This window comes from Salvelinus fontinalis, chromosome 35 (assembly GCF_029448725.1).
Source record: "Salvelinus fontinalis isolate EN_2023a chromosome 35, ASM2944872v1, whole genome shotgun sequence".
NCBI lineage: Eukaryota > Metazoa > Chordata > Actinopteri > Salmoniformes > Salmonidae > Salvelinus > Salvelinus fontinalis.
Window position 1 is genome coordinate 7268802 of NC_074699.1, and position 13220 is coordinate 7282021.

The 13220-nt window shown below is 42.4% G+C and overlaps 1 protein-coding gene across 1 annotated transcript in view; it reads right to left on the reverse strand.

Annotated features, from left to right (window-relative positions):
• LOC129834116 (triadin-like) overlaps positions 1-13220 on the reverse strand; it is a 54768-nt gene that overhangs the window by 1271 nt on the left and 40277 nt on the right. Inside the window, exons 23-32 of the mRNA XM_055898866.1 lie at positions 12290-12337; positions 11881-11925; positions 11709-11738; positions 11540-11587; positions 9037-9084; positions 8630-8674; positions 8458-8487; positions 8289-8336; positions 2467-2511; positions 70-99 (exon numbers count right to left, since the gene is read on the reverse strand). Of these exons, the coding sequence (XP_055754841.1) occupies positions 70-99; positions 2467-2511; positions 8289-8336; positions 8458-8487; positions 8630-8674; positions 9037-9084; positions 11540-11587; positions 11709-11738; positions 11881-11925; positions 12290-12337 (417 nt within the window). The remainder of the gene's footprint in view (positions 1-69; positions 100-2466; positions 2512-8288; positions 8337-8457; positions 8488-8629; positions 8675-9036; positions 9085-11539; positions 11588-11708; positions 11739-11880; positions 11926-12289; positions 12338-13220) is intronic.

Genomic DNA, 13220 nt, shown 5'->3' on the forward strand with positions numbered 1-13220 from the left:
ATCTTTCTCGATGATTATGTACTGTCTTTATTATCAATTTAGTTGTGGAAAGGCAATAAATTCTGTTACCTTCATTTGCAGGAGTTGGTTTGTCTTTCCCTTTGGAAAAAGTCCACATACAACAGTCTTTACAATAAGGTCTTGATAGAATGTTTGATAAATTGCATAAAACCGACACATAGGCCTGCCTACTTATTATTTGAATAAATGGAAAATTAAAAATTAAAAAATAATTTGTTACCTTTCTTTTCTGCCGCTAGTTTGCCCTTTTCTTTTGCTTCAGCATCTAAATCAGAAAAACATATTTCATGAAGTATACCTTCTATCAAACAAAACAGTCTTACCTGATTCAGACTATAGGGCCAAACCAAACTGTACTGTGCTCATTATGATATTTTATTTCACATTGTCCTTTCCAGCACTGTTCCAGCAACTATGATTGACTAGGCCAGCCCAGTATACTGTAGGTTGGTTTGGCTCAGTAGTTTTAAAAAGGGTTCTGTGTACACAAAGAATACTTTGCACCTTTCTTTGATGTAGCTGCTTTGGTTTTTTCTTTGGGAACTTCATCTTCTAAAACAATCATTGGGACAAGACACAACATCATTCTCAAGAATTTCGCCATTATACATTTGATACAAGAAAAAAACATCCTATCTGTATCTTTTTTTGCAGGTTCTGGTTTGGCTGGTTCCTTAGTTTCCTTGGGCTCTAATTAAACAATAATAGTAACATATATGAATGATGATGCCGGAGGAGATTGCTGCCGTTTTACGGGCTCCTAACCAGTTGTTCTATTATGTTTGTTTTTTCAAGTTATTTGTAGCTTATTTTGTACTTACGGTTTCTGCCACTGTCTCTTATGACTGAAAATAAAATCTGGATATCAGTTCAGCCATTAGGATTATTTTAAAGATATTTTCTTTAATGATTCGGACACAAAGGATGTACTTCAGACACTCGACAAGGCCCAAATCCCTGTCATTCGCATGAAGAAGAGACGGAGATATCGGGGACATAGGTCAGGATGCATTCTAAGGATCTGACGGTGAGTGAGTAATCCCCCTCTACCATCAGTCCTATTAGCCAACATGCAATCAATGGACGAGCTCCAATCAAGACTATTCTACCAACGGGACATTAAAAACTGTAATATCTTATGTTTCACTGAGTCGTGGCTGAAAGACTACATGGATAACATACAGCTGGCTGGGTTTTCGGTCCATCGGCAAGATAGAACAGCCGCCTCTGGTAAGACAAGGGGTGGCGGTCTGTGTCTATTTGTAAATAACAGCTAGTGCATGACATCTAATATTAAGGAAGTCTCAAGGTTTTGCTCGCCTGAGGTAGAGTATCTCATGATAAGCTGTAGACCACACTGTTTACAATAGAGTTTTTACCAGGGGAGTTTTAAAGCATATTATAAACACTGAAACAAACACAAAATATACAGTGAATAAATAAAAAAGATATACAAAAAAGCCTTGTCTTTGGAAACAGCATCTAAATGCAACACGAATGGGCCAATTTTTTTTAATGAAACTCACTTTATAATACAAGCTCGTGATAATTCAAGGGAACAATAATTATAAAAACACTTGAATGATGCTTTGCAGGATCTACTTGTTTGGCACGTTCAGCCTCTATCAAGCTCTATCTGTCACACCCTGATCTGTTTCACCTGTCCTTGTGCGTGTCTCCACCATCTCCAAGTGTCACCCATCTTCCCCATTATACCCTGTGTATTGATACCTGTGTTTTCTGTATGTCTGTGCTAGTTCGTCTTGTATGGACAAGTCAACCAGCATGTTACGCCGTGCTCTTGCTTTTTACACTGTTTTTTGCTAGTCCTCCGGGTTTTGACCCTTGCCTGCCTTGTCTCTGAACCCACCTGCCTGATCATACTGCCTGCCCTGACCTTGAGCCTGCCTGCCACTCTGTACCTCCTGGACTCTGACCTTGTTAGGATCTTTTGCCAGTCCACGACCATTCTCTTGCCTGCCCCTTGGATTATAATAAATATCAGAGAGTCGAACAATCTGCCTCCCGTGTCTGCATCTGGGTCTTACTTGAGCCCTTATATTATCAAATTACATAGTAACCACAGATTTGAAAACATTCTTACCTTTCTTTGCAGTGGCTGATTTCACCTTTTCTTTAATAACTGCGACATCTGAATCAAATACAACATAAATGTGTTTCTCTATGAATATAGCAAGACAAACTTTTTTCTCTATGATTATGTACTGTCTTTAATATCATTTTAGTTGTGGAAAGTCAATAAATTATTTTACCTTCATTTGCAGGAGATGGTTTGTCTTTCCCTTTGGAAAAAGTCCACATACAACAGTCTTTACAATAAGATCTTGATATAATGTTTTATAAATTGCATAAAATCGACACATAGGCCTGCCTACTTATTATTTGAAAAAATGGAAAATGAACAATTAAAAAATTATTTGTTACCTTTCTTTTCTTGCGCTAGTTTGCCCTTTTCTTTTGCTTCAGCATCTAAATCAGAAAAACATATTTCATGAGTATACCTTCTATCAAACAAAACAGTCTTACCTGATTCAGACTATAGGGCCAAGCCAAACTGTACTGTGCTCGTTCTGATATTTTATTTCACATTGTCCTTTCCAGCACTGTTCCAGCAACTATGATTGACCAGGCCAGCCCAGTATACTGTAGGTTGGCTTAGCTCAGTAGTTTTAAAAAGGGTTCAGTGGTACACAAAGAATACTTTGCACCTTTCTTTGATGTAACTGCTTTGGTTTTTTCTTTGGGAACTTCAGCTTCTAAAACAATCATTGGACAAGACACAACATTACGCCACTATACATTTGATACAAGAAAAAAATCAGGAAGAGATGGAGATATCAGGGCCGTAGGTCTGGGTGCATTGTAAGGATCTGACGGTGAGTGAGTAATCCCCCTCTACCATCAGTCCTATTAGCCAACATGCAATCAATGGATGAGCTCCAATCAAGACTATTCTACCAACGGGACATTAAAAACTGTAATATCTTATGTTTTACTGAGTCGTGGCTTAAAGACGCCATGGATAACACACAGCTGGCTGGGTTTTCGGTCTATCGGCAAGATAAAACAGCCGCAAATGGTAAGACAAGGGGTGGCGGTCTGTGTCTATTTGTAAATAACAGCTGGTGCATGACATCTAATATTAAGGAAGTCTCATGGTTTTGCTCGCCTGAGGTAGAGTATCTCATGCTAAGCTGTAGACCACACTGTTTAAAATAGAGTTTTTACCAAGAGATGTTTTGCAACATCCGGTTTGGAGCGAGCGGTCGCATTCGCTCCGCAGGTAGTATAACTTTTCAACTTTTCATTACATTTCATTATAGTACAACGGTTTGATTTGTCTAACCTTAGCAATTTCTTCTTAGCTAGCTACATAGCCGTCTTTGTATCAAAGATAATTGCGTAATTATCGTATTTCGTCGTCCTATCGTAGTCCACACTGCTATCTGCCCAGCAGCTAGCCAGCTAGCCAGCTAGCAAACGTCCACCGTCTACCGAATAGTAGTATAACTTTTCAATACATTTCATTACATTTCATTATAGTACAACGGTTTGATTTGTCTAATCTTAGCAACTTCTTCTTAACTAGCTACATAGCCGTCTTTGTATCAAAGATAATTGCGTAATTATCGTATTTCGTCGTCCTAACGCAGTCTACACTGCTATCTGCCCAGCAGCTAGCCAGCTAGCAAACGTCCACCGTCTACCGAATAGCAGCACTGTAGAAACTATTACACTCAACGGAACGACTTGATTAGTGTAGTGTTAGCTAGCTACATAGTTGTCTTTGCTGTCTTCGTATCCAAGATAATTGGGTAGTTCAGAGTGTGTAGTTTTAGAGTGATTATCTTAATTTACCGAGGTTAGCTAGCCAGCTATTTGTCGTCCTTAACGTAGGAAACACTGCTAGCTAGCCAACAGCTAGTCAACGTCTACCGAATAGAACTTCCGCACTCAACAACCCGGTCGCATTCCGCTTCGCTCCACAGGTAGTATCACATTTTCATTTCATTACAGTACAACGGTTTGATTTGTTTGATCGTAGCTAGCTACATAGCTAGCTACATAGCCGTCTTTGTATCAAAGATAATTGTGTAGTCTAGAGCGATTTTCTAGGTTAGCTAGCCAGCTATTGTCGTTCTTTTAACGCAACGTAACGTAATCAACACTGCTAGCTAGCCAGCTAGCCACCGAATAGCAGCACTGTAGCAGCACTGTAGAAACTATTACACTCAACGGAACGACTTGATTAGTGTAGTGTCAACAACGCAGCCACTGCCAACTAGCCTACTTCAGCAGTACTGTATCATTGTAATCATTTTAGTCAATAAGATTCTTGCTACGTAAGCTTAACTTTCTGAACATTCGAGACGTGTAGTCCACTTGTCATTCCAATCTCCTTTGCATTAGCGTAGCCTCTCCTGTAGCCTGTCAACTATGTGTCTGTCTATCCCTGTTCTCTCCTCTCTGCACAGACCATACAAACGCTTCACACCGCGTGGCCGCGGCCACCCTAATCTGGTGGTCCCAGCGCGCACGACCCACGTGGAGTTCCAGGTCTCCGGTAGCCTCTGGAACTGCCGATCTGCGGCCAACAAGGCAGAGTTCATCTCAGCCTATGCCTTCCTCCAGTCCCTCGACTTCTTGGCACTGACGGAAACATGGATCACCACAGATAACACTGCTACTCCTACTGCTCTCTCTTCGTCCGCCCACGTGTTCTCGCACACCCCGAGAGCAGCTGGTCAGCGGGGTGGTGGCACCGGGATCCTCATCTCTCCCAAGTGGTCATTCTCTCTTTCTCCCCTTACCCATCTGTCTATCGCCTCCTTTGAATTCCATGCTGTCACAGTTACCAGCCCTTTCAAGCTTAACATCCTTATCATTTATCGCCCTCCAGGTTCCCTCGGAGAGTTCATCAATGAGCTTGATGCCTTGATAAGCTCCTTTCCTGAGGACGGCTCACCTCTCACAGTTCTGGGCGACTTTAACCTCCCCACGTCTACCTTTGACTCATTCCTCTCTGCCTCCTTCTTTCCACTCCTCTCCTCTTTTGACCTCACCCTCTCACCTTCCCCCCCTACTCACAAGGCAGGCAATACGCTTGACCTCATCTTTACTAGATGCTGTTCTTCCACTAACCACATTGCAACTCCCCTCCAAGTCTCCGACCACTACCTTGTATCCTTTTCCCTCTCGCTCTCATCCAACACTTCCCACACTGCCCCTACTCGGATGGTATCGCGCCGTCCCAACCTTCGCTCTCTCTCCCCCGCTACTCTCTCCTCTTCCATCCTATCATCTCTCCCCTCTGCTCAAACCTTCTCCAACCTATCTCCTGATTCTGCCTCCTCAACCCTCCTCTCCTCCCTTTCTGCATCCTTTGACTCTCTATGTCCCCTATCCTCCAGGCCGGCTCGGTCCTCCCCTCCCACTCCGTGGCTCGACGACTCATTGCGAGCTCACAGAACAGGGCTCCGGGCAGCCGAGCGGAAATGGAGGAAAACTCGCCTCCCTGCGGACCTGGCATCCTTTCACTCCCTCCTCTCTACATTCTCCTCTTCTGTCTCTGCTGCTAAAGCCAATTTCTACCACTCTAAATTCCAAGCATCTGCCTCTAACCCTAGGAAGCTCTTTGCCACCTTCTCCTCCCTCCTGAATCCTCCTCCCCCTCCCCCCCTCCTCCCTCTCTGCAGATGACTTCGTCAACCATTTTGAAAAGAAGGTCGACGACATCGGATCCTCGTTTGCTAAGTCAAACGACATCGCTGGTTCTGCTCACACTGCCCTACCCTGTGCTCTGACCTCTTTCTCCCCTCTCTCTCCAGATGAAATCTCGCGTCTTGTGACGGCCGGCCGCCCAACAACCTGCCCGCTTGACCCTATCCCCTCCTCTCTTCTCCAGACCATTTCCGGAGACCTTCTCCCTTACCTCACCTCGCTCATCAACTCATCCCTGACCGCTGGCTACGTCCCTTCCGTCTTCAAGAGAGCGAGAGTTGCACCCCTTCTGAAAAAACCTACACTCGATCCCTCCGATGTCAACAACTACAGACCAGTATCCCTTCTTTCTTTTCTCTCCAAAACTCTTGAACGTGCCGTCCTTGGCCAGCTCTCCCACTATCTCTCTCAGAATGACCTTCTTGATCCAAATCAGTCAGGTTTCAAGACTAGTCATTCAACTGAGACTGCTCTTCTCTGTATCACGGAGGCGCTCCGCACTGCTAAAGCTAACTCTCTCTCCTCTGCTCTCATCCTTCTAGACCTATCGGCTGCCTTCGACACTGTGAACCATCAGATCCTCCTCTCCACCCTCTCCGAGTTGGGCATCTCCGGCGCGGCCCACGCTTGGATTGCGTCCTACCTGACAGGTCGCTCCTACCAGGTGGCGTGGCGAGAATCTGTCTCCTCACCACGCGCTCTCACCACTGGTGTCCCCCAGGGCTCTGTTCTAGGCCCTCTCCTATTCTCGCTATACACCAAGTCACTTGGCTCTGTCATAACCTCACATGGTCTCTCCTATCATTGCTATGCAGACGACACACAATTAATCTTCTCCTTTCCCCCTTCTGATGACCAGGTGGCGAATCGCATCTCTGCATGTCTGGCAGACATATCAGTGTGGATGACGGATCACCACCTCAAGCTGAACCTCGGCAAGACGGAGCTGCTCTTCCTCCCGGGGAAGGACTGCCCGTTCCATGATCTCGCCATCACGGTTGACAACTCCATTGTGTCCTCCTCCCAGAGCGCTAAGAACCTTGGCGTGATCCTGGACAACACCCTGTTGTTCTCAACTAACATCAAGGCGGTGGCCCGTTCCTGTAGGTTCATGCTCTACAACATCCGCAGAGTACGACCCTGCCTCACACAGGAAGCGGCGCAGGTCCTAATCCAGGCACTTGTCATCTCCCGTCTGGATTACTGCAACTCGCTGTTGGCTGGGCTCCCTGCCTGTGCCATTAAACCCCTACAACTCATCCAGAACGCCGCAGCCCGTCTGGTGTTCAACCTTCCCAAGTTCTCTCACGTCACCCCGCTCCTCCGCTCTCTCCACTGGCTTCCAGTTGAAGCTCGCATCCGCTACAAGACCATGGTGCTTGCCTACGGAGCTGTGAGGGGAACGGCACCTCAGTACCTCCAGGCTCTGATCAGGCCCTACACCCAAACAAGGGCACTGCGTTCATCCACCTCTGGCCTGCTCGCCTCCCTATCACTGAGGAAGTACAGTTCCCGCTCAGCCCAGTCAAAACTGTTCGCTGCTCTGGCCCCCCAATGGTGGAACAAACTCCCTCACGACGCCAGGACAGCGGAGTCAATCACCACCTTCCGGAGACACCTGAAACCCCACCTCTTTAAGGAATACCTAGGATAGGATAAAGTAATCATTCTGACCCCCCCCCCCCCCCCCCTTAAAAGATTTAGATGCACTGTTGTAAAGTGGCTGTTCCACTGGATGTCATAAGGTGAATGCACCAATTTGTAAGTCGCTCTGGATAAGAGCGTCTGCTAAATGACTTAAATGTAATGTAAATGTAAAGCATATTATAAACACTGAAACAAACACAAAATATAGTGAATAAATAAAAAAGAAATACGAAAAGGCTTGTCTTTGGAAACAGCATCTAAATGCAACACGAATGGACCAATTTTTTTATGAAAATCACTTTATTATACAAGCTCGTGATAATTCAAGGGAACAATAATTATAAAAACACTTGAATGATGCCTTGCAGGATCTACTTTTTTGGCACGTTCAGCATCTATCAACCTCTATCTGTCACATCCTGATCTGTTTCACTTGTTCTTATGCTTGTCTCCACCATCTCCAAGTGTCACCCATCTTCCCCATTATCCCCTGTGTATTGATACCTGTGTTTTCTGTCTGTCTGTGCAAGTTCGTCTTGTTCTGTCAAGTCAACCAGCGTGTTACGCCGTGCTCTTGCTTTTTACTCTGTTTTTTTGCAAGTCCTCCCGGTTTTGACCCTTGCCTGCCTTGACGCTGAACCCACCTGCCTGACCATACTGCCTGCCCTGACCTCGAGCCTGCCTGCCACTCTGTACCTCCTGGACTCTGACATTGTTATGATATTTTGCCTGTCCACGACCATTCTCTTGCCTGCCCCTTGGATTATAATAAATAACAGAGAGTCGAACAAGCTGCCGTCCATGTCTGCATCTGGGTCTTGCTTGAGCCCTTATACTATCAAATTACATAGTAACCACAGATTTGAAAACATTCTTACCTTTCTTTGCAGTGGCTGATTTCACCTTTTCTTTAATAACTGCGACATCTGAATCAAATAGATCATAAAAGTGTTTCTCTATGAATATAGCAAGACAAACATCTTTCTCGATGTTTATGTACTGTCTTTAATATCAATTTAGTTGTGGAAAGTCAATAAATTCTGTTACCTTCATTTGCAGGAATTGGTTTGTCTTTCCCTTTGGAAAAAGTCCACATACAACAGTCTTTACAATAAGATCTTGATAGAATGTTTGATAAATTGCATAAAACCGACACATAGGCCTGCCTACTTATTATTTGAATAAATGGAAAATTAAAAATTAAAAAATTATTTGTTACCTTTCTTTTCTGCAGCTAGTTTGCCCTTTTCTTTTGCTTCAGCATCTAAATCAGAAAAACATATTTCATGAGTATACCTTCTATCAAACAAAACAGTCTTATCTGATTCAGACTATAGGGCCAAGCCAAACTGTACTGTGCTCGTTCTGATATTTTATTTCACATTGTCCTTTCCAGCACTGTTCCAGCAACTATGATTGACTAGGCCAGCCCAGTATACTGTAGGTTGGTTTGGCTCAGTAGTTTTAAAAAGGGTTCAGTGTACACAAAGAATACTTTGCACCTTTCTTTGATGTAGCTGCTTTGGTTTTTTCTTTGGGAACTTCATCTTCTAAAACAATCATTGGACAAGACACAACATCACGCCATTATACATTTGATACAAGAAAAAAACATTGTTTCTGTACTTTTTTTTGCAGGTTCTTGTTTGGCTGGTTCCTTAGTTTCCTTGAGCTCTAATTAAACAATAATAGTAACATATATGAATGATGGTGCCGGAGGAGATGGCTGCCGTTTTACGGGCTCCTAACCTATTGTTCTATTATGTTTGTTTTTTCAAGTTATTTGTAGCTTTTTTTGTACATAAGGTTTCTGCCACTGTCTCTTATGACTGAAAATAGCTTCTGGATATCAGGTCAGCCATTAAGATTATTTTAAAGATATTTTCTTTCATGATTCGGACACAAAGGATGTACTTCAGACACTCGACAAGGCCCAAATCCCTGTCATTCGCATGAAGAAGAGATGAAGATATCGGGGACATAGGTCAGGGTGCATTACAAGGATCTGACGGTGAGTGAGTAATCCCCCTCTACCATCAGTCCTATTATTCAACATGCAATCAATCGATGAGCTCCAATCAAGACTATCCTACCAACGGTACATTAAAAACGGTAATATCTTATGTTTCACTGAGTCGTGGCTGAAAGACGACATGGATAACATACAGCTGGCTGGGTTTTTTGTCCATCGACAAGATAGAACAGCTGCCTCTGGTAAGACAAGGGGTGGCGGTCTGTGTCTATTTGTAAATAACAGCTGGTGCATGACATCTAATATTAACTTCTCTGGGATAGGGGGCAGCATTTCACGTTTGCATGAAAAGCGTGCCCAGAGTAAACTGACTCCTACTCAGTCCCAGATGCTAATATATGTATTTTATTATTAGTTTTGGATAGAAAACACTCTGAAGTTTCTAAAACTGTTTGAATCATGTCTGGGACTATAACATAACTTATTTGGCTGGCAAAACCCCTAGGACAAACCATTCAGAAATGTCTTTTTATAGGTCACTCTCTTTTCAATGCGATTTCATTGGGAATCCAGATTTCTAAGGGACCTTCCTGCAGTTCCTATCGCTTCCACTGGATGTCAAGAGTCTTTAGAAATTGGATGAGGTTTTCCCTTTGAGAAATGAAGATGTAGCCATGTTCAGAATGAGGCTCCAGTGAAGTGTACTGTTTATTAGAGGTGTGTGACCAGAAAGCATGCTACACATTGTTTTCCTCTGGTATTGAACACAGATCATCCCGTCTTCAATTTTATCGATTATTTACGTAAAAAAATACCTAAAGTTGTATTACAAAAGAGGTTTGAAATGTTTGGACAAAGCTTACTAGTAAATTTTGAGATTTTTGTAGTCACTTTGGCCAAGTTGGAACCGGTGTTTTTCTGGATCAAACGCGCCAAATAAATTGAAATTTTGGATATATATCGACGGAATTAATCAAACAAAAGGACCATTTGTGATGTTTATGGGACATATTGGAGTGCCAACAGAAGAAGCCCTTCAAAGATAAGGCACGAATTATATCTTTATTTCTGCGTTATGTGTCGCCCCGGGAGGGTTGAAATATGATGGTCTGTGATTGTTAGCTGGGGTGCTATCCTCAGATAATAGCATTGTTTGCTTTCTCTGTAAAGCATTTTTGAAATCTGACACGTTGGCTGGATTCACAACAAGTGCAGCTTTAATTTGGTATATTGAATGTGTGATTTCATGAAAGTTACATTTTTATAGTAATTTATTTGAATTTGGCGCTCTGCATTTTCACTGGATGTTGGCCAGGTGGGATGCTACCGTCCCACATATCCCAGAGATTTTTTAAGGAAGTCTCAAGGTTTTGCTCGCCTGAGGTAGAGTATCTCATGATAAGGTGTAGACTACAGTGTTTACAATAGAGTTTTTACCAAGAGAGTTTTAAAACACATTATAAACACTGAAACAAACACAAAACATACAGTGAATAAATAAAAAATAAATACAAAAAAGGCTGGTCTTTGGAAACAGCATCTAAATGCAACACGAAAGGGCCAATTTTTTTATGAAACTCACTATATATTACAAGCTCGTGATCATTCAAGGGAACAATAATTATAAAAACACTTGAATGATGCTTTGCAGGATCTACTTGTTTGGCACATTTAGCCTCTATCAAGCTCTGTCTGTCACATCCTGATCTGTTTCACTTGTCCTTGTGCTTGTCTCCACCATCTCCAAGTGTCACCCATCTTCCCCATTATCCCCTGTGTATTGATACCTGTGTTTTCTGTATGTCTGTGCTAGTCCGTCTTGTATGGACAAGTCAACCAGCATGTTACGCCGTGCTCTTGCTTTTTACACAGTTTTTTGCTAGTCCTCCGGTTTTGACCCTTGCCTGCCTTGACTCTGAACCCACCTGCCTGACCATACTGCCTGCCCTGACCTCAAGCCTGCCTGCCACTCTGTACCTCCTGGACTCTGACCTTGTTATGATATTTTGCCTGTCCACGACCATTCTCTTGCCTGCCCCTTGGATTATAATAAATAACAGAGTCGAACAAGCTGCCTGCCGTGTCTGCATCTGGGTCTTGCTTGAGCCCTTATACTATCAAATTATATAGTAACCACAGATTTGAAAACATTCTTACCTTTCTTTGCAGGGGCTGATTTCACCTTTTCTTTAATAACTGCGACATCTGAATCAAATAGATCATAAAAGTGTTTCTCTATGAATATAGCAAGACAAACATTTTTCTCTATGATTATGTACTGTCTTTAATATCATTTTAGTTGTGGAAAGTCAATCAATTCTGTTACCTTCATTTGCAGGAGTTGGTTTGTCTTTCCCTTTGGAAAAAGTCCACATACAACAGTCTTTACAATAAGATCTTGATATAATGTTTTATAAATTGCATAAAATCGACACATAGGCCTGCCTACTTATTATTTGAAAAAATGGAAAATGAACAATTAAAAAATTATTTGTTACCTTTCTTTTCTTGCGCTAGTTTGCCCTTTTCTTTTGCTTCAGCATCTAAATCAGAAAAACATATTTCATGAAGTATACCTTCTATCAAACAAAACAGTCTTATCTGATTCAGACTATAGGGCCAAGCCAAACTGTACTGTGCTCGTTCTGATATTTTATTTCACATTGTCCTTTCCAGCACTGTTCCAGCAACTATGATTGACTAGGCCAGCCCAGTATACTGTAGGTTGGCTTAGCTCAGTAGTTTTAAAAAGGGTTCTGTGGTACACAAAGAATACTTTGCACCTTTCTTTGATGTAGCTGCTTTGGTTTTTTCTTTGGGAACTTCAGCTTCTAAAACAATTATTGGACAAGACACAACATCACGCCATTATACATTTGATACAAGAAAAAAACATCCTATCTGTACCTTTTTTTGCAGGTTCTGGTTTGGCTGGTTCCTTAGTTTCCTTGGGCTCTAATTAAACAAGAATAGTAACATATATGAATGATGGTGCCGGAGGAGATGGCTGCCGTTTTACGGGCTCCTAACCAATTGTTCTAGTCTGTTTTTTCAAGTTATTTGTAGCTTATGTTGTACATAAGGTTTCTGCCACTGTCTCTTGTGACTGAAAATAAATTCTGGATATCAGGTCAGTCATTAAGATTATTTTACAGAATTTTTCTTTAATGATTCGGACACAAAGGATGTACTTCAGACACTCGACAAGGCCCAAATCCCTGTCATTCGCATGAAGAAGAGACGGAGATATCGGGGACATAGGTCAGGGTGCAATGTAAGGATCTGACGGTGAGTGAGTAATCCCACTCTACCATCAGTCCAATTAGCCAACATGCAATTAAAGGATGAGCTCCAATCAAGACTATCCTACCAACGGACATTAAAAACGGTAATATCTTATGTTTCACTGAGTCGTGGCTGAAAGACGACATGGATAACATACAGCTGGCTGGGTTTTCGGTCCATCGGCAAGATAGAACAGCTGCCTCTGGTAAGACAAGGGGTGGCGGTCTGTGTCTATTTGTAAATAACAGCTGGAGCATGACATCTAATATTAAGGAAGTCTCAAGGTTTTGCTCGCCTGAGGTAGAGTATCTCATGATAAGCTGTAGACCACACTGTTTACAATAGAGTTTTTACCAAGAGAGTTTTAAAACACATTATAAACACTGAAACAAACACAAAACATACAGTGAATAAATAAAAACATATATACAAAAAAGGCTGGTCCTTGGAAACAGCATCTAAATGCAACACGAATGGGCCAATTTATTTTTGAAAGTGACTTTATAATAGAAGCACGTGATAATTCAAGGGAACAATAATTATAAAATAACTT